This window comes from Capra hircus, chromosome 26 (assembly GCF_001704415.2).
Source record: "Capra hircus breed San Clemente chromosome 26, ASM170441v1, whole genome shotgun sequence".
Lineage (NCBI taxonomy): Eukaryota > Metazoa > Chordata > Mammalia > Artiodactyla > Bovidae > Capra > Capra hircus.
The window spans coordinates 33,193,557-33,214,320 of NC_030833.1; the positions used below are offsets into that span (position 1 = coordinate 33,193,557).

General features: G+C 44.2%; 1 protein-coding gene across 1 annotated transcript in view; it reads left to right on the forward strand.

The window, feature by feature from the left end:
* Positions 1 to 20,764, forward strand: part of SLIT1 (slit guidance ligand 1) — a 172,807-nt gene that overhangs the window by 25,830 nt on the left and 126,213 nt on the right. The window contains exon 4 of the mRNA XM_013975176.2: positions 2,708 to 2,779. Coding sequence (XP_013830630.2) covers positions 2,708 to 2,779 — 72 coding nt within the window. The remainder of the gene's footprint in view (positions 1 to 2,707; positions 2,780 to 20,764) is intronic.

Sequence of the window (20,764 nt, forward strand, 5' to 3'; positions counted from 1 at the left end):
AACAGGTCTGGGCTAGCCTGGGACACGCCTCTCTCACCAGCTTCCTAGGTGATGCCCCTGCAGGTGGTCCACGGACACAGTGTGAGTGCCGAAGGTTCATACTTTATAGGTGTCATCCCCCCGACCTCCCACAGCCCCTGCTGTTGGGCAGGAATCCTGCACTCCAGTGTTAGAGAATTGGTCATCGGAGGTGTCAAGATGAGTCAGGTTAAACTTCACTGCCTTCCTCACACAAGTCTGAATAAGGCCACATTCCAGAACCAAACTTCTTACTCCTGCCTATGTCTATAGTACTAAATAACCTTCCAGCTATAGAAGAATTAGAAATGATGGACATACTAAAAGTAACATAATTAAAAATAGATTTGTCATTCTCTATTGTCTGGCCTGGAAAAGAAAGTGAAAGTGTGAAAGTGTTAAGTCACTCAGTTGTGTCTAACTCTCTGCGACCCCATGGACTATAGCCAGCCAGGCTCCTCTGTCCATGGAATTCTCCAGGAATACTTGAGTGGGTAGCCATTTCATTCTCCAAGGGATCTTCCCGACCGAGGAATCGAACCTGGGTCTCCTATTTTGCAGATTCTTTTTAAAAAATTAATTTATTTATTTTAATTGGAGGCTAATTACCTTACAACATTGTAGTGGTTTTTGCCATACATTGACATGAATCAGCCATGGGCTTACATGTGTTCCCCATCTTGAACCCCCCTCACCTCCCTCCCCATCCCATCCCTCTGGATCATCCCAATGCACCGGCCCTGAGCACCCTGTCTCATGCATTGAACCTAGACTAGCGATCTTTTTCACATATGATAATATACATGTTTCAGTGCTAGTCTCTCAAATTATCCCACCCTCGTCTTCTCCCACAGAGTCCAAAAGACTTGTATACATCTGTGTCTCTTTTGCTGTCTCGCATACAGGGTTATTGTTACCATCTTTCTAAATTCCATATATATACATTAGTATACTGTATTGGTGTTTTCCTTTCTGACTTACTTCACTCTGTATAATAGGCTTCAGTTTCATCCACTTTATTAGAACTGATTCAAATGCATTCTTTTTAACGGCTGAGTAATATTCCATTGTGTATATGTACCACAGCTTTCTTATCCATTTGTGTGCCAATGGACATCTAGGTTGCTTCCATGTCCTGGCTATTGTAAATAGTGCTGTGATTAACATTGGGATATATGTCTCTCTTTCAATTCTGGTTTCCTTGGTGTATATGCCCAGCAGTGGGATTGCTGGGTCATATGGCAGTTCTATTTCCAGTTTTTGAAGGAATCTCCACACTGTTCTCCATAGTGGCTGTACTAGTTTGCATTCCCACCAACAGTGTAACAGGGTTCCCTTTTCTCCACACCCTCTCCAGCATTTATTGCCTGTAGACTTTTGGATCACAGCCATTCTGACTGGTATGAAATGGTACCTCATTGTGGTTTTGATTTGCATTTCTCTGATAATGAGTGATGTTGAGCATCTTTTCATGTGTTTGTTAGCCATCTGTATGTCTTCTTTGGAGAAATGTCTGTTTAGTTCTTTGGCCCATTTTTTGATTAGGTCGTTTGTTTTCTGGAATTGAGCTACAGGAGTTGCTTGTATATTTTTGAGATTAATTCTTTGTCAGTTGCTTCATTTGCTATTATTTTCTCCCTTTCTGAAGGCTCTCTTTTCACCTTGCTTATAGTTTCCTTCGTTGTGCAAAAGCTTTTAAGTTTAATTAGGTCCCTTTTTTTTTTTTTGCTTTTATTTCCATTACTCTAGGAGGTGGGTCATAGAGGATCCTGCTGTGATTTATGTCAGAGAGGGTTTTGCCTATGTTTTCCTCTAGGAGTTTTATAGTTTCCGGTCTTATGTTTAGATCTCTAATCCATTTTGAGTTTATTTTTGTGTATGGTGTTAGAAAGTGTTCTAGTTTCATTCTTTTACAAGTGGTTGACTAATTTTTCCAGCACCGCTGGTTAAAGAGCTTGTCTTTTCTCCACTGTATATTCTTGTGCAGGCAGATTCTTTACAGTCTGAGCCACCAGGGAAGCCTGTCGGGCACGGAAAGACATCTGCAAATTGTTGAGTAAGAAAAATTCAGGTGGCTTAATGTTTTCTCTTCTATTGTTTGAGGCTTTTAAAAGATATTAAGCATGCATTTTCATAAATAATTTAAAAATCTATAGTGATATTTTCAATTTGAAAAAAATACCTAAAGCAATAAAACTGTTGAATCATTCTTGAGCCAAATGTGGATGAAAGCAATAAAGAATCAGAACCCTGTGGTCAGTCCTGTCCCATTAGGGTATATCTCACATTTCAAGGGTAGTCAGGTATCCAGTTCACAAACAGATAGCATTTGAATCAGTGCCTGATACATTATACAGGGACTTGGAAATTTAAAGTGAAGATAATGATGGGCATGGAGGGAATAATGGAAGGAAAGATGCTCCTTTTACTGACTGCCCAGGACATGTCAGGTCCTCCACTGAGGGGCTTTCAGATGTTCTATTCTTATCCTCCCCAAAGTTGGATGGTGGATTTCCCACTTTACAGATGAAGAAACTGAGGCTCAGAGAAGGTGACTCCCTGGGGTTACACAGTGACACATTAGGATTTGAACGCTGGGCCCTCTGCTGAATCCCGTGCTTTTTGAAAAGTCTTTGGGTTTCCTGGACAGCTTGGCCACTTCCAACCTCTCCTCTCTTCTCTCTTTCAGACGACTCAACCGGAACCTGCTCCACACGTTACCAGAGCTGCTGTTCCAGAATAACCAGGCTCTGTCGAGGCTGTGAGTGGCGCTCCATGGATGAAAGCTCTCTCTGTGGTCTTATCCCGTGCCCTGTTGGGGGTGGGCGAGCAGTGTGTGGTCAGTGGAGCCTGGACATTCCCATGACCATGGCCCCCACACTCCTCACCTGGCAGGCATCATCCAGGTGATCTAAGGCCATCTTTCTGCAGTGCTTTTCGGGACGTTTCTCCATGGCAAGCACTTGATAGAATTGGTAGTCTGTCCAGTTCTGTGTGCTGCCCCTGACAGTGTGGTGTGGTGATGTTCTTGGGGTGGGCACGCTTGCCAGTCGTGATGCCAGACTTTATAGGGAGGACCATTCTCATCCGTCTCTTGCTGCCTTTGATAACTTGCCTTGGGTGGAATGTTTATTCATTCAAATAAGCCCTTCTTGGATCTATTTTCAACTCAGAGCAACGAGGTCTGCTAGCTTGTTAACCATGGCACGAAGTCATGCTTTTATTTGTTGTAAATGTGCTTCTTTCAAGTTTAAAATGTAGTGGCCAATTCTGTGGCTTCATGATTTACCAGATATGTCTGTAATTGTTCTGTACATGTCATCTTGTGGGATCTTGGGTTGGACAGGACCTTAGAGATTACCTGAGGAATCTCTTCTGCAGCCTCTTAGTGTATGTATAGTCTTTTAATCTTTGCTTGGCTACTTCCAGTGGGGAGTTCATCACCTCCTTGGGCAGCCAATTCCATTGTTGGACACATCTGCATATTAGAAACATTTTCTTAATTTTGAGCCCTAAATTGGTTTTTAGTAATTTTTGATTTTTCTAGCTTTGCTTTCTGTAAGTATCTAGAACAATCAAGTACAGTACTTTTGTTCAATTTTGAGGAGTTTTCAGGTTTTCTAATTTTGAATTGGGAGGTTTAGTTATCATTAACAAACCTGAAAAACCACTGGTTTGGACCTTCTGCATGCCCAGCAGAGCACTGTGTGAGATACTGGGCTGCCGATTCTTCCCTAAAGAAGCTTATAGGACCCCATTGGTAAGTCTGGAGATGCAATGGGTAAGACAAGGGGTGGGGGCTGGGTGGGGGTCGGCACTATGGGGCTGCAGAGTGCTGAGAGGTGTGCCTGGGGAGCCTGGAGCTTGATCTCTCTCCTCTTATTAAATATGGCTGGTTCTTTCCACCTCTGTCCCGATTGCCACTTCTTGGTAAGCCCAGTGGTCTGGAGGCAGGCACAGAATTTCTCATGGATCCTGCTTTCCAGGTTTTGTTTTAGGGTGGAGCTCTAACTTTCAGTTCTGTCCCCCAGTTTCAAAACTGTCCCTTTCAGTTCTGTCTCTCTGGTCACTTCCTGTGTCCTTCTTCTGACCTGGAGGTCTCTCCACAGAGATGGAGATGATCTCTCAGTGAGGATCTCTTCTGCTGGCCTTTGCCACCCTTGGGCTTGAGCTAGGCCTTCTCTGTCAGCCCCATTATAACTGCTAGGCTGGCCCTTTGGTGCCAGGCACATACAGGGTGGTTTGACTTTTCTTTCCTTGATGGCTGAAGGCACAAGATCCTTCCCAGCAGCCTAGGCAACCCCTTAGCCTGGGGGCCAGCTCTTGCACACAAAGTCCATGCTGCTACTGGTCCCTGGTGGGCAGCTGGCCTTGTTCTGACTGAGCCCCAGTAGCTTTCGTTTCCTCTTGTTCTGTCCTTTCTCCGAGCTGCTTCTTACGGGAGTTATCACAACTTTCAGTTCAGTTCAGTCACTCAGTCGTGTCCGACTCTTTGCGACCCCATGAATTGCACCACGCCAGGCCTCTCTGTCCATCACCAACTCCCAGAGTTTACCCAAACTCATGTCCATCGAGTCAGTGATGCCATCCAGCCATTTCATCCTCTGTAGTCCCCTTCTCCTCCTGCCCCCGATCCCTCCCAGCATCAGGGTCTTTTCCAATGAGTCAGGTCTTCTCATTAGGTGGCCAAAGTATTGGAGTTTCAGCTTCAACATCAGTCCTTCCAATGAATACCCAGGACTGATCTCCTTTAGAATGGACTGGTTGGATCTCCTTGCGGTCCAAGGGACTCTCAAGAGTCTTCTCCAACACCACAGTTCAAAAGCATCAGTTCTTCGGCTCTCAGCTTTCTTCGCAGTCCAACTCTCACATCCATACATGACCACTGGAAAAACCATAGCCTTTACTAGACGGACCTTTGTTGGCAAAGTACTGTCTCTGCTTTTTAATATGCTGTCTAGGTTGGTCATAACTTTCCTTCCAAGGAGTAAGTGTCTTTTAATTTCATGGCTGCAATCACCATCTGCAGTGATTCTGGAGCCCCAAAAAAATAAAGTCTGACACTGTTTCCACTGTTTCCCCATCTATTTGCCATGAAGTGATGGGACTGGATGCCATGATCTTCGTTTTCTGAATGTTGAGCTTTAAGCCAACTGTTTCACTCTCCTCTTTCACTTTCCTCAAGAGGCTTTTTGGTTCCTCTTCACTTTCTGCCATAAGGGTGGTGTCATCTGCATATCTGAGGTGATTGATATTTCTCCCAGCAATCTTGATTCCAGCTTGTGCTTCTTCCAGCCCAGCATTTCTCATGATGTACTCTGCATATAAGTTAAATAAGCAGGGTGACAATATACAGCCTTGACGTACTCCTTTTCCTATTTGGAACCAGTCTGTTGTTCCATGTCCAGTTCTAACTGTTGCTTCCTGACCTGCATACAGGTTTCTCAAGAGGCAGGTCAGGTGGTCTGGTATTTCCATCTCTTTCAGAATTTTCCACAGTTTCTTGTGATCCATACAGTCAAAGGCTTTGGCATAGTCAATAAAGCAGAAATAGATGTTTTTCTGGAACTCTCTTGCTTTTTCAGTGATCCAGTGGATGTTGGCAATTTGATCTCTTGTTCCTCTGCCTTTTCTAAAACCAGCTTGAACATCTGGAAGTTCACGGTTCACATATTGCCGAAGCCTGGCTTGGAGAATTTTGAGCATTACTTTACTAGTGTGTGAGATGAGTGCAATTGTGTGGTAGTTTGAGCATTCTTTGGCACTGCCTTTCATTGGGATTGGCATGAAAACTGACCTTTTCCAGTCCTGTGGCCACTGCTGAGTTTTCCAAATTTGCTGGCATATTGAGTGCAGCACTTTTACAGCATCATCTTTCAGGATTTGAAATAGCTCAACTGGAATTCCATCACCTCCACTAGCTTTGTTCATAGTAATGCTTTCTAAGGCCCACTTGACTTCACATTCCAAGATGTCTGACTCTAGGTGAGTGATGACACCATTGTGATTATATGGGTCGTGAAGATCTTTTTTGTACAGTTCTTCTGTGTATTCTTGCCACCTCTTCTTAATATCTTCTGCTTCTGTTAACTCTGCAAAAATCCGTCCTGAACAACTTTTCTCCTGGTCTCCTTCTGTGCTTTTCTTTCCCCTTCTCTTAAGCCCTCTTAGCCCTTTGCACATGGGCCCCTCCTCTCCCAGCATTATTCGCCTGCTTTGACTTTCTCCCCTTCGGTCACATGGATGCCCTTCACCATCTAGGATCTGGAGCAAGGCCCTTGTTGCTGTTAAGTTCTGGACACTGCTTTGATCCTCTATCATTTATTTTATTTTTTAAAACTTTTAAATTTATTTTTAAATAAATACCTCAGCTTTGCTAAGGTATAATTAACAAACTTGAAATTACTTAAAGTGTGTACTGTGAAAATTTGATATATACATGCATGATGAAAGGGTCCCCTGCTTCCATCTAGTTCTTTAACATATCCATCATCTCACATATTTATCTTTTTATTGAAGGCATTCAAGTTTTACTTTTTCAGTAAATTCCAATTATGTTAGGACTGTGTTATCAACAATAGTCATCATGTCGTACATTAGATTGTACTCTGTTACCAACCTCTCTCTATTTGTCCATCCCACAGCCTCTGGCAACCACTTTTCTACTTTGCTTCTGTGAATTTGACTTTTTTAGATTCCTCATGTAAGTGATAGCAGGCTTCCCTGGTGGCTCAGATGGCAGAGAATCTGCCTAGGAGACCCAGATTCAATCCCTAGGTTGGGAAGATCCCCTGGAGAAGAAAGTGGCAACCCACTGCCTGGGAAATCCTATGAACATAGAAGCCTGGTGGGCTACAGTCTGTGGGGTTGCAAAGAGTCAGACACTGAGCAACTTACACGCACACACGTAAGTGATACCATGCAGTGTTTGTCTTTGGCTTATTTCACTTAGCATAATCCCTTGGGGTCCCCCCATGCTGTCACACATGGAAGGATTTCCTTCTTTCTCATGGCTGAGTTATATTCTACTGTGTGTGTGGATACTGTGTATGTTGATCTATCTATCTATCTAGTCCCTAACTAAGCCAGTCCTTATGCAGAGCATAGCTGGCCTGGATGAAGGGAGACTGTTTTCTCTAGCTCTCTTTTTTTTTTTTACCATCGAAAAATTGAAGTATAGTCAATTTACAATGTTACCTTCTACTGTATAGCCAAGTGATTCAGTTATACCCATATATATATATATATACACATTCTTTTTCATAATGGTTTATCATAGGATATTTAATATAGAAGGTCCTTGTTGTTTGTTTTTATATAATAGTGTGTATATGTTAATTCTAAACTCCTAATTTATATCTCCTCCTGCCCCCTGCTATCCTCTTAAGTAATTAACCATAAGCTTGTTTTCTGTGTCTGTGAGTCTGTTTTGTAAATAAGTTCATTTATATAATTTTCTTTGGATTTCACATATAAATGATATCATAGCATGTTTGTCTTTCTCTTTCTGACTTGCTTCACCTAATATGATAATCTCTAGGTCCATCCGTGTTGCTGCAAAAGGCATTATTTCATTTCTTTTTTAATAAGTGAATAGTAGTCTGTTGTATATCCTGGTGGCTCAGATGGTAAAGCATCTGCCTGCAATGCAGGACACCTGAGTTCTACCCCTGGGTCAGGAAGATTCCCTGGAGAAGGAAATGGCAACCCACTCCAGTGTTCTTGCTTAAAAAGTCCCATGGACAGAGAAGCCTGGCAGGGTACAGTCCATGGGGTCACAAAGAGTCAGACCGAGCGACTAACACTAGCTAACTATATATGCACATCTTTATCCGTTCATCTACTGATGGGCATTTTAGGTTGCTTCCATGTCTTGGCTACTGTATATACTGCTGCTATGAACACTGGGGTACATGTATCTTTTTGAATTAGAGTTTGCTCTGGATCATATGGTAACACTATTTTTAGTATTTTTTTTTAAAGGAACCTCCATACTCTTCTTCATAGTGACTATACCAATTTACATTCCCACCAACAGGGTAGGAGGAGGGTTCCTTTTTCTCCACATCCTCTCCAGCATTTATTATTTATAGACTCTTTAATGATGGCCATTCTAACTGTGTGAAGTGATACCCCACAGTAGTTTTGATTTGCATTTCTCTGATAATTAGCAATATTGAACATCTTTTCATGTGCCTGTTGGCCATCTGGATATCGTCTTTGGAAAAAAGTCTATTTAGGGCTTCTGCTCATTTTTTGATTGGACTTTTTTTATATGAAGCTGGATGAACTGTTTGTATACCTTGGAAATTAATCTCTTTCAGTAGCATCATCTGCAAATATTTTCTCCCAGTCTGTAGACTGTCATTTTTGTTTCCTCTTGATATTTCTTAAGCCCACCTGTGAGCACAGGTGTGCAGGCCGATGGGTCTTTGGGGAGGACTGCTGTGCAGCATTCTCTATGTAGATCAGCCTAGAGCTTGAACTCATGACCCCGGACAGTACTTCCTGATGCCCCTCCAGCTCAGGTCATCTCAAAAAGGGTGCATGCTGAGAGGAAATGATTAAACAAGACTTTTTATTGATCTGGATGTTTGTCCCTGGTGTCTGGACCCTGTATTTTTTCCCTTGGTGATGGTTATAGGGAAGGATACAGGAGCAAGTGCCTAAAGACTTACTTGCTAATGTTCTTTTCTATCCTTCTCATCCCCAATCCACTGACTTGAGCATCTGGCATTCCAAACATCTCTGTTTACTCTCCCAGTGGTCTGGCTGAGGAGCACTTGGGCATGCCTGCTTCCAGAAACAGGACCTGCAGGCTGGTAGGGTGGGGTAGGGTGGGCTGGGGTATTATTGTAAGGGCATCAGCAGCAGACTCATGGGCTCCTCTTGACAGGAAGCGAGGCACAGTGGGGACCAGAGGTGTGAGGGGTATTTCTAGTTCTTTCTGACCGTCTACTTTATTGTCCCACTTCTCCCGGCAGGCCAGTGTCCTCAGTTTACCAGCAACATCTCAGTTCCACTGTGACTTTGGTTGACCACCATGTTCACTCCTCTCCTACTTCCTGTGACCTTGGAGCTCAGATCCCCTTGTGTCAGTGGTCTCAGCCCAGATTTCTAGGGAAAGAATCCGATTGGCCCATCTTCAGTCAGGCATTCACCCCTGGGCCAAGGGGATGAGTTGGGGGCAGTGGGACTGTCTGGCGAAGTCACACTCTGGGCCCCCCTTAGGGGGAGGGTAAGAGGGGAGGCAGGGCTTGATGCTTCTGGTCTCTCATCTGGTGACGTTTCTTCTCCTTTGAGGGATCCGTTACTAATCCTTTTCAACTGGAACAAGTCATGGATTTTTTTTTTTAGGGGTCATTATGCTATATCAGCATGAAAACGAGAGACCAGGTGTGCAGGGTAAGGTGATGTCACAAAGTGGTATGTGGCCCACATTACAACGGATTTTGTCTGTGAAGCTTCCAGCAGTTAAAATCCTGTGGCTGGTTATTCCTCACTAACATTTCTCCAGTTGGTGGGTTAGTCAGCCCATTTCTTTCCACGTTCAGGACCAGAGAGATGATTGGTTTGGACCAAGAGCAGTTTGGTAATTGGGTTGGAAATAGACACCAGGCCTTGAAGGGACCATGAAATCTCTGAAAATGGGCTTAAACCTTGATGTAGAAATCTAGCGTTTGGGGATTGACCCTAAGGTCAATAAAATATGATTACAGACATGTTCACTGCAGCATAATTTAGAATGCTGAAATATAGAATATTGAAAAGAACGTAACAACCAAAATGTCCAACCCTGGGGAAATGATTAAGTAAACTTTGGTATATCTACTTGGTGGAATATTTATATCCTTGTCAGAAATGGCCTTTATGAAAGGCGTAGAGTGATGCAGATGAATGTTTGTGATACCGAGGCCAGGATGCAAGCTTGTTTTGACTAAGATCACTTAACAAATCACTCCAAAGGGTGCACAGGAAAATGACTACAAAATGCCACAGGGGTTACCTCTGGGTGACTTTTTCTTATTTATATTTCCCAGGTGTTCAGTAAAAAGAGTATATATTTTTAAAAATGTTTATTTATTTATTTGGCTGCACTGGGTCCTAGCTGCAGTGTTTGGGATCCTTTAGTTGAGGCAGTTCCCCGACCAGGGGTGGAATCTGGCCCCCTGCATGGTGAGCACCAAGTCCTAGCCACTGGATGCCCAGGGAAGTCCCAGAGTACATTATTTTTATGATAGGAGATTTTCCCATTTTTGTATGCAGTGGAAAACCTCTGTTGTCTGAATTAAAGTCAACACTAGATAAATAATGTTGGGGCACTTCCTTGAACCCCGTTGAACCTGAGGTTCTTCTACCAGATAATGTCTGCCTCACAGGCTGTTGTGGAGATTAAAGAAAGGTGTAACTTCCTCTCATATCAGGTGTAAGCTCATAGAACATTGTAGGTGCTCAGAAAATCAGTGAATTTCCCTTTTATTGATGAAGCAGTGCAAACTCAGAGGGTTTATGACTTGTTCAAGGGGTTGAGTCAAATTTGAACCCTGCTCTGTCTGATGCTGAAGCTCATCCTTTCTCATTACCCACCTACACCCTCTCTACCGCCTTCTATACTCACCTGCCTACTCACCCACCTCCTCATCCACCCATCCACCTGCTGATATCCCACCCCCCTCTCATCTAATCATCTACCACAACCCTTCCAGCCTTCCTCTCCTCTGTGCTCCCATTTACCCATCTACCAACCCATCATCAATTCGACCATCTCTCCATCCTCTATCTCCTTCCACTGGTCCTCACATCTAACACCCCCCCACTCACCTATCCATCTGCCTGCCCATCCAGTCTTTCACTCATTTACCCACCAGACCCACCCATTCACTCTGCACTTACCCGTCTGCCAACATAGCCATAACCTACTACACACCCATCTATTCCCCCCCATGCCTCCTCACCCTCCCTTGTCCTCCCTTCACCACATCCAACTTCCCTCTCACCCTCCATCTTCTGGCCCATCCACCCCTGACCCACTCACCCAGCATTTACAGAGGACCTCTTATGGGCCAGGCACTGTTGTCAGTGCTGAGAACACTTGACGGCTGTGTGAGACAGCTGGGAGCGGGTAGGCGCTGTGTCTCCAGAGGTGAGGATTTCTCACTAGTCTCTTTGAAAGCAGTCTGCATCCTCTGACCTGACAGCAGTTTGATGTGTCAGTGTTGGATGGAGGGAGCAGATGCTTAACTGGCTGGACCTGTGTCTACCCTGGTGGCAGGTTAACTAGATTTAAGATCAGCTTCCTCACCTGACAGCCTCCACACGAATATGCGGAGATGTTGTTTCACAAATGCATGAAGGGGTTAAAGTTAGGGTTAGAGAGAGAGATTTGAACCTTCCTCCTTCTCTTATGGGGCTTCCCTGGTGTCTCAGTAGTAAAGGATCTGCCTGCCAATACAGGAGACTCAGGTTCAATCCCTGGGTCAGGAAGATCCCCTGGAGAAGGAGATGGTGACCCCCTCCAGTATTCCTGCCTGGGAAATCTCATAGACAGAGGAGCTGGGTGGGCTACAGTCCATGGGGTTGCAAAGAGTCGGACCGGACCGAGCGGCTAAACGACAATAACTTTCTCTCAGGGCATCAAAACTGAGTCTTCACCCACTTTGGCTGGGGGAGCACCGTGTGTGTCAACTGCCTGTGAACTCCCAGATCTGGGATTTGGAGAGGAGTCGCTCCTGCTGCCTTGCCATCCCTCCTCTTGCCGGTTTCATCCCCATCCTCATTCAGAGGCCGCTCCTGGAAACCCAGCTCCTCTGGGCTTCTTTTTAGCCGTGACAAGATTGACCTTTTGTGTCTCTGCTGGGCCTGGAGGCAGTAAGGGTGGGTGATTAAGGGCAGCCTGGGGTATTTATTCCCCCTTATTTATATCCCCGCCGTGAGGGCCAGGATAACTCATTACCAGGGCCGTGGTGGCTGGCGAGGCGCCTCTGTGATGTCCTGCTGGAGCCCTGTTGAAGAATGCCTGACCCCGCTGACCCTGTCTCGAGCTGGGTTTAATTAAACTGTCAGCACTGGTCAGAAGAACAAAGCCTCCCTCCCTGTCCTGGTCGCCAGCCCCCATCAGAGGCAGGGGGCATTCTCTGCTGAAATGAAGAACTGTTAAATATGGATCTGTCTTGCCTCCGAGGGAAATTGAGAAATTACCCGAAGCAGGAAGGTGACCTCGCTTTGGTGACACGCCCACTCCAGGCAGCAGATCTGTGGGACTGAACCGGCCCCAGACCCTGAACACGAGGAACAGGGCTCCCTCCTGCCTTAACACACCATCCCTCATCCCTAGACTCTCCCTTTCCCAGAAAGGAATTTCATGAGCTTTGTCTGTGAGGTGTTAAGTCAGTGAGGTGTTTCTGGCACAGGTAGGAAGGTTTGGGGAAGTTCAGTTCAGTTGCTCAGTCGTGTCCGACTCTTTGTGACCCCACGCCAGGCCTCCCTGTCCATCACCAACTCCCAGAGTTGACTCAAACTCATATCCATTGAGTCGGTGATGCCATCCAAACATCTCATCCTCTGTTGTCCGCTTCTCCTCCTGCCCTCAATCTTTCCCAGCATCAGGGTCTTTTCAAATGAGTCAGTTCTTCGTATCAGGTGGCCAAAGTATTGGAGTTTCAGCTTCAGCATCAGTCCTTCCAATGAATATTCAGGACTGATTTGCTTTAGGATGGACTGACTGGATCTCCTTGCAGTCCAAGGGACTCTCAAGAGTCTTCTCCAACACTACAGTTTAAATGCATCAATTCTTCAGTGCTCAGCTTTCTTTATAGTCCAACTCTCACGTCCATACACGACCGCTGGAAAAACCATAGCTTTAACTAGGTGGAGCTTTGTTGAAAGTGCTGCACTCAATATGCCAGCAAATTTGGAAAACTCAGCAGTGGCCACAGGACTGGAAAAGGTCAGTTTTCATTCCAATCCCAAAGAAAGGCAATGCCTAAGAATGCTCAAACTACCGCACAATTGCACTTGTCTCACACACTAGCAAAGTAATGCTCAAAATTCTCCAAGCCAGGCTTCAAAAGTATGTAAACCATGAACTTCCAAATGTTCAAGCTGGATTTAGAAAAGGCAGAGGAACCAGAGATCAAATTGCCAACATCTGTTGGATCATCAAAAATGTTTGGGGAAAAAAAAAAAAGTAAAAAAAAAATGTTTGGGGAAGTTTGGGGTCAAATAAGGTTCTCTGGGAATTACTTTCAGCCCCTTTAGTCCACTTGTAGGGGACATATAGGGTGTTGCTGAACTGATCTGATTGCAAAACTCTTCAAAGTTTTATTTTTAGGGAAAAACTAGATCTGTGAGTCTAGTGTCAGGTAACTTGCTGAGGCCACAGTCAGTAAGGATGAGAGCTGAGATTTTTTTTTTAATTTTTAATTGGAGGATAATTGTTGTACAATATTGTGTCAGCTTCTTCCCTACAACAGTGTGAATCAGCCGTAAGTGTACATACGTCCCCTCCGTCTTGCACCTCCCTTCAACTCCCCACCCCTCCCGGCTGTCACAGAGCACCTCAGTTGAACTCCCTGGGTTACACAGCAGCTTCCCAATAGCTGTCTGTCTTACATATGGTAATGCTTCTGTTTCAGTGCTATCTCTCAGTTCATCTCCCTCTTCTCCTTTCCCTGCTGTATCCAAAGTTTGTTCTCTAGGTCTGCGTCCCCACTCCTGCCCCGCAAATAGGTTCATCAGTACCATTTTTCCAGATTCCATATATATATATATATATATATATATATATATATATATATGTTAATATATGATTTTTGTTTTCCTCTTTCTGATTTACTTCATTCTGTATAACAGGCTCTAGGTTCATCCACCTCACTAGAACTGACTCAAATGTGTTCCTTTTTATGGCCGGGTAATATTCCATTGTATGTACCACAGCTTTATTCATTCATCTGTGTGTGGACATCTGGGTTACTTCCATGTCCTAGCTATTGTAAACAGTGCTACAATGAACATTAACATACAATGAGATATCACCTTATACCATCTAAAAAAATCTACAAACAGTAAATGCTGGAGACTGTGTAGAGAAGAGGGAAACCTCTTGCACTGTTGGTGGGAATGTAAATTGATGCAGCCGTGATGGAGAACAGTATGCAGATTCCTTTAAAAACTAGGAATAAAACTACCATAAGACCCAGCAACCCACTACTGGGCATATACCCTGAGAAAACCATAATTGTAAAAGACAGAGCTGAGAGTTGAAAACAGGTCCCCCTGATCCCAGACCCACATTCTTATCTCTAAACCGTCAGCACTTAAATTAGTGTGGGAATCAGCACTGTCATCAAAGACCCCAAGTTAACGGGTATGGAAGGGCCCAAGGATCTGCATTGTTAGTAAGTCTGGTCTGCTCCACACTTTGAGAAGCCTTGTTCCCCAGCATGCTTGCTGAGTCTGTGGTGGGGACCGCTCTTTGGGCAGAGCCCCTGTCTGCCTCTGCACGGGTTGGTCCTAGAGTGAGAGCCCCATGAACAGAGACCCTCCCAAGGGCAGACGCTTCACCTCTTGCTGCCATGCAGAGAGCGATTTGGGGATTATGAGTTGACAATTATGGAGCACTCTGGGCTCTCAAAGTGCTTTCCAATCATTAAATCTCTGCCTGCTGTCAAGGCTCAAGTGAAAATGCACACGTCCCACTGGTCCGGCCCCAGAGCCTCTATCGAAGAGGGCGGCCAGCACGAGATTGGCAACCAGCACGCCAGAGTGGCTGACATGGCCCAGCATGGAAGGATGTCCTTAGCACAGCCTCGGCCTTGGCCCCCCTCACTGCCCCACCCCTCTCTACCCCCAACTGCCTCACAGCCATACTTTTGTAAGCCTTCACAAATAAGGGTAGTCAGGGAACCCAGGGCCTGGGGCAGAGCTAGAGCCAAGAGCTGTGGGTAGGTCATCCTTAGGGATTACGTCCTGCTGGGGACCTTTTAGAGGGGCTCAAAGGAATGAAAAGCAATCAGTTCTCTCCTACAGCTTGGTAAAATCAGTAAGGAATAAACAATTCATAAGCATCGAGAAGATTCAGAACAGAGGGGAGTGCACACACGAGGGGGCAATTGGGAATAACTTCTAGGGGTGTGGGGAGTTTTAAAAAACCATCTCAAGCATTATATGAATAATTCTGCTGTGATATTGATCATTTGGAAAATAGAGAAAAGCAAAGAAAGATAAGAGAGAAGAGATTTTTTTTTTTCCAGTTAAACAAGGCATTTAAAAATGCTTGAGCCATCATTCCAATCTTTTTTTAAAGAGAGTTGAATACCATTGGTTAAGCACTTACGTGCCAAATAATTTCTGGGCATTTTCTCTTTTTTAATTGTTGCAGTCCTAAGCGATGATTATCCCCATTTTACAGTTGAGAATTGAGGCATGGTTGAGTTAAGTAAATTGGTCACATAGCTAGTTGTTACCCACCATGCTGTACTGCCTTTCGTAATAGAAAATTTTAGAAAATAGAGAAACAGAAAGAAGAGAGAGATCACTCAGGAGTCTTTTGGAGAAGTAGGTTTAAAGTCAGGTATTGAAGGGTGTGGCAGACATAGGTGGGTGGAGGAGGTGCAGTTGCCCCCCTAGCAGGGGCCCCGCAATTGTAGAGTGTTTTGTGGATGTCCGCCTGGGAGGAGGTTGTGGGTGGGCTATGTCTTTTAGAATGAGGAGTCTGGAATGAATGATAGCCAGAGGACCATAGAGGATTCTCCTCTCCTCTACTGTCTGCACCTGAGCACGAGGGACAGATGGGCCCACATTTCTCCCTTAGTTTGTCTGAAATGCTACCTCCCTGTCACAGTTCTTCCCTCCCCAGGCAAAACCGAGTGTTGCCTCTTAATGCCCTCTTTTTTTCCCTTTATAACATTTTTTTTTTTTTTGCAGTAAAATATATACAACTTAATACTTACCATTTTGGTACTTCCCAGGCGGTGCCAGTGGTAAAGAATCTGCCTGTTAACACACCAGACGTAAGAGACTCAGATTTAATCCCTGGGTGAGGAAGATCCCCTGGAGAAGGAAATGGCAATCCACTCCAGTATTCTTGCTTAGGAAATCCCATGGGCAGAGGAGCCTGGCAGGCTATAGTCCACAGGGTTGCAGAGAATTGGACAAGACTGAGCACACACGTGCACACATACAGTAGCTACCATTTTAACCACTTGCAAGTGCACAATTTAGTGACACTAACTACATTCACAATGCTGGGTAACTATCACCACTATCTATACCCAAAAGTTCTCACCATCCCCGAGAGAAACTCTGTACCTATTAAATAGTAGCTCCTCTTTTCTCCCTCTCCCCCTAGTCCTGGTAACCTCTAGTCTACCGTCTGTCTCTTTGAATTGCCTATTCTAATTTGCCTCATGTAAGTGAAGATATTACTTTGCCAACAAAGGTCCATCTAGTCAAAGCTTTGGTTTTTCCAGTAGTCATGTATGGATGTGAGAGTTGGACTATAAAGAAAGCTGAGCACTGAAAAATTGATGTTTTTGAACTGTGGTATTGGAGAAGACTCCTGAGAGTCACTTGGACAGCAAAGAGATCCAACCAGTCCATCTTAAAGGAGATCAGTCCTGGGTGTTCATTGGAAGAACTGATGCTGAAGCTGAAACTCCAATACTTTGGCCACCTGATGCGAAGACCTGACTCATTGGAAAAGACCCTGAGGCTGGGAATTATTGAAGGCGGGAGGAGAAGGGGACGACAGAGGATGAGAAGGTTGGATGGCATCACTGACTCAATGGACATGCGTTTGAGTCAACTCTGGGAGTTGGTGATGGACAGGGAGGCCTGGCATGCTGCGGTCCATGGGGTCACAAAGAGTCGGACACGACTGAGGGACTGAACTGAAGTGGAATCATACAGTATTTGCCATTGTGACTGGCTTATTTCACTTCAGCTCCTCAATTGTGTCTGACTCTTTGCAACCCCATGGACCACAGCACACCAGACCTCCCTGTCCATCACCAACTCCCAGAGTTGACTCAAACTCATGTCCATCAAGTCGGTGATGCCATCCAACCATCTCATCCTCTGTTGTCCCCTTCTCCTCCCACCTTCAAGCTTTCCCAGCATCCAGGTCTTTTCAAATGAGTTATTCTTCACATCAGGTGGCCAAAGTATTGGCGTTTCAGCTTCAACATCAGTCCTTCCAATGAACACCCAGGACTGATCTCCTTTAGGATGGACTGGTTGGATCTCCTTGCGGTCCAAGGGACTCTCAAGAGTCTTCTCCAACACCACAGTTCAAAAGCATCAATTCTTCTGCGCTCAGCTTTCTTTATAGTCCAACTTTCACATCCATATGTGACTACTGGAAAAACCATAGCCTTGACTAGACAGACCTTTCTTGGCAAAGTAATGTCTCTGCTTTTGAATATGTTGTCTAGGTTGGTCATGACTTTCCTTCCAAGGAGTAAGCATCTTTTAATTTCATGGCTGCAGTCACCATCTGCAGTGATTTTGGAGCCCCCAAAAATAAAGTCTGACACTGTTTCCACTGTTTCCCATCTATTTACCATGAAGTGATGGGACCAGATGCCATGATCTTCGTTTTCTGAATGTTGAGCTTTAAGCCAACTGTTTCACTCTCCTCTTTCACTTTCCTCAAGAGGCTTTTTAGTTCCTCTTTACTTTCTGCCATAAGGGTGGTGTCATCTGCATATCTGAGGTTATTGATATTTCTCCTGGCAATCTTGATTCCAGCTTGTGTTTCTTCCAGTCCAGCGTTTCTCATGATGTACTCTGCATATAAGTTAAATCAACAGGGTGACAATATACAGCCTTGACATACTCCTTTTCCTATTTGGAACCAGTCTGTTGTTCCATGTCCAGTTCTAAATGTTGCTTCTTGACCTCCATACAGGTTTCTCAAGAGGCAGGTCAGGTGGTCTGGTATTCCCATCTCTTTCAGAATTTTCCAGTTTCTTGTGACCCACACAGTCAAAGGCTTTGGCATAGTCAATAAAGCAGAAAGAGATGTTTTTCTGGAACTCTCTTGCTTTTTCGATGATCCAGCAGATGTTGGCAATTTGATCTCTGGTTCCTCTGCCTTTTCTAAAACCAACTTGAACATCTGGAAGTTCACAGTTCATGTATTGCTGAAGCCTGGCTTGGAGAATTTTGAGCATTACTTTACTAGCATGTGAGATGAGTGCAATTGTGTGGTAGTTTGAGCATTCTTTGGCATTGCCTTTCATTGGGATTGGCATGAAAACTGACCTTTTCCAGTCCTGTGGCCACTGCTGAGTTTTCCAAATTTGCTGGCATATTGAGTGCAGCACTTTAACAGCATCATCTTTCAGGATTTGAAATAGCTCTACTGGAATTCAGTCACCTCCGCTAGCTTTGTTCATAGAGATGCTTCCTAAGGCCCACTTGTCTTCACATTCCAGGATGTCTGGCTGTAGGTGAGTGATCACACCATCGTGATTATCTGGGTCCCCTACCCTCAATTCCTGGTAACCACTGTTCCACTTTCTGTTTCTATGAATTTGACCACTAGATGCCTTGTAAGTGAAATCATACAGTATTTGTCTTTTTGTGACTGACTTAGTTCACTTAGCATAATGTCCTCAAGATTTATCTATGTTATCGCATGGGTAAGAATTTCTTTCCTTTTTAAGATTGAATAATATGCCATCATATGTATATGCACTACAGTTTTGCTTATACACTCAGACATTGAAAGACATTTGGGTTGCTTCTACCTCTTGGCTATTGTGAATAGTGCCGCTATGAATATGGGTGTGCAAATGTCTCCTTAAGAGCCTGCTTTCGGTTCTTTAGACTATATGACCAGAAGTGGGCTTGTTGGGTCGTATAGTAGTTCTAGTTTTAAATTTTTGAGGAATCAGCATACCCTTTTCCACAGTGGTTGCACCATTTCACCAGCTCTTGCTGTTCTCTGTTGTTTTGGATGACAGCCATCCTAATGGGTGTGAGGTGACATGTCACTGTGATTTTGATTGCATTTTCTGATGATTAGTGATGTCAGGCATCTTTTCATATGCTTTTTGGCCATTTATATATCATCTTTGGAGAAATGCCCAAAGCTTTTGGGCAATTTCTTTTGTCCATTTTTAAATTAGGTTTTTTTTTTTGCTTTTTGGGGGGGTTGTTGCTGTTATTGAGTTGTAGGAGTTCTTTAAACATTCTAAGTATTAACTCTTTATCAGATATATTATTTTGAATATTTTCTCCCATTCCACAGTTTGTCTTTTCATTCTATTGACTGTCTTTTCTTTTTGCTGCCTTAGTCTGGCATGCTAGGGATCTTAGTTCCCCAGTCAGGGATCAAACCCATGCCCCTGCAGGGGAAGTGTGCCGTCTTAACCACTGGACCACCAGGGCAGCCCCTGATGTGTCTTCTGATGCTCAGAAGTTTAAAAGTTTGGTGTAGTCCCATTTTTCTATTTTTGCTTTTCTTGCCTATGTCATACCCAAGAAATCATTGCCAAGCCCAATTTCATGCAGCTTTCTCCATATGTTTTCTTCCAGGACTTTTATAGTTTTGAGTCTTATGTTAGGTCTTTGATCTATTTTGAGCTAATTTTAAAATATGGTGTGAGATGAGGGTTCAATATCATTCTTTTGCATGTGGATATCCTGTGTTCTGGACCTCAGTTGTTGAAGAGACTGTCCTTTTATTAATAACATTGGATGGTCTTGGCACCTTTGTCAAAGATCATTTGACTGCATAAGTAAGGGTTTATTCTTGACCTTTCTGTTCTATTCTATTGGTCCTTTTGTCTGTCTTTATCTTAGTACCACACTCTTTTGATTACTGTATCTTTTTTTTCTTCTGTTTTTTGACTGTGCCTTGTGGCATGTGGGATCCCAGTTCCCCAACTAGGGATCGAACCCACATCCCCTGCAGTGAAAGGGTGGTGTTTTGATCAGTGGACACCAGTGTACTCACTGGACTCTTGGTCACTGGAAGTGGTTACTGTATCTTTTAAATATGTTTTGAAATCAAGGCATGTGAGTCCTCCAACTTTGCTCTTCTTTTTCCAAATTGTTTTGGCTATTTGGGCCCAGTGATGGCTTTTTACTTGGAATCACAAGGAACCTGTCACTGTAGAAGAGAGGGAATGGGAGCTTTGATCTTTGGATCCAGGTAGGATAAAAGTAATCTACTCCAGCCTTTACTTAAACACATTGGTGAAGGGGAGTGCTCTATTTCACAAACAGCTAGTCTTGGTGACTCATTAGGAATCCTTGTGCTCACCTTGGCTTGTTTTCCTGGCATGCTTGCCCAGTGATCTTTCTGTGCTCTCTAGAGTTATACTCAGAGCAAGAATGCGAGCCAAGGGTCAGCTCTTTAATTGGCCATTATCTTTGGCAGATTTTTCAAGGGAACAGTCATGTTTCTAGGACAGATCAATGAGAATTGTTTGTAAGAGGGCTGAAGCTTTCTATAAGTGACTGTCATTGTACAGATTCTTTCCAAAGTTCAGAACGATCCCCAGAAGCTCAGTGGTCTCCCTTGTTCTGTTTCATTTATGGGTATCTTTGTGAAGGAGTTCCCTGAGAGCCCCTTGCCTCTTCAGGTTTGTTGGTGGAGGAGAGGGGAGTCTATTCCAGAGGCTCCCTGCAGGAAGCTGCATGGTTTGACTAAGTAGGATCCTTCAGCCAGGGGACAGCTTCCCATCTTCTTTCAAGGAACCCAGCTTTACCAGACTTTCCTGTCTATAATCAGGAT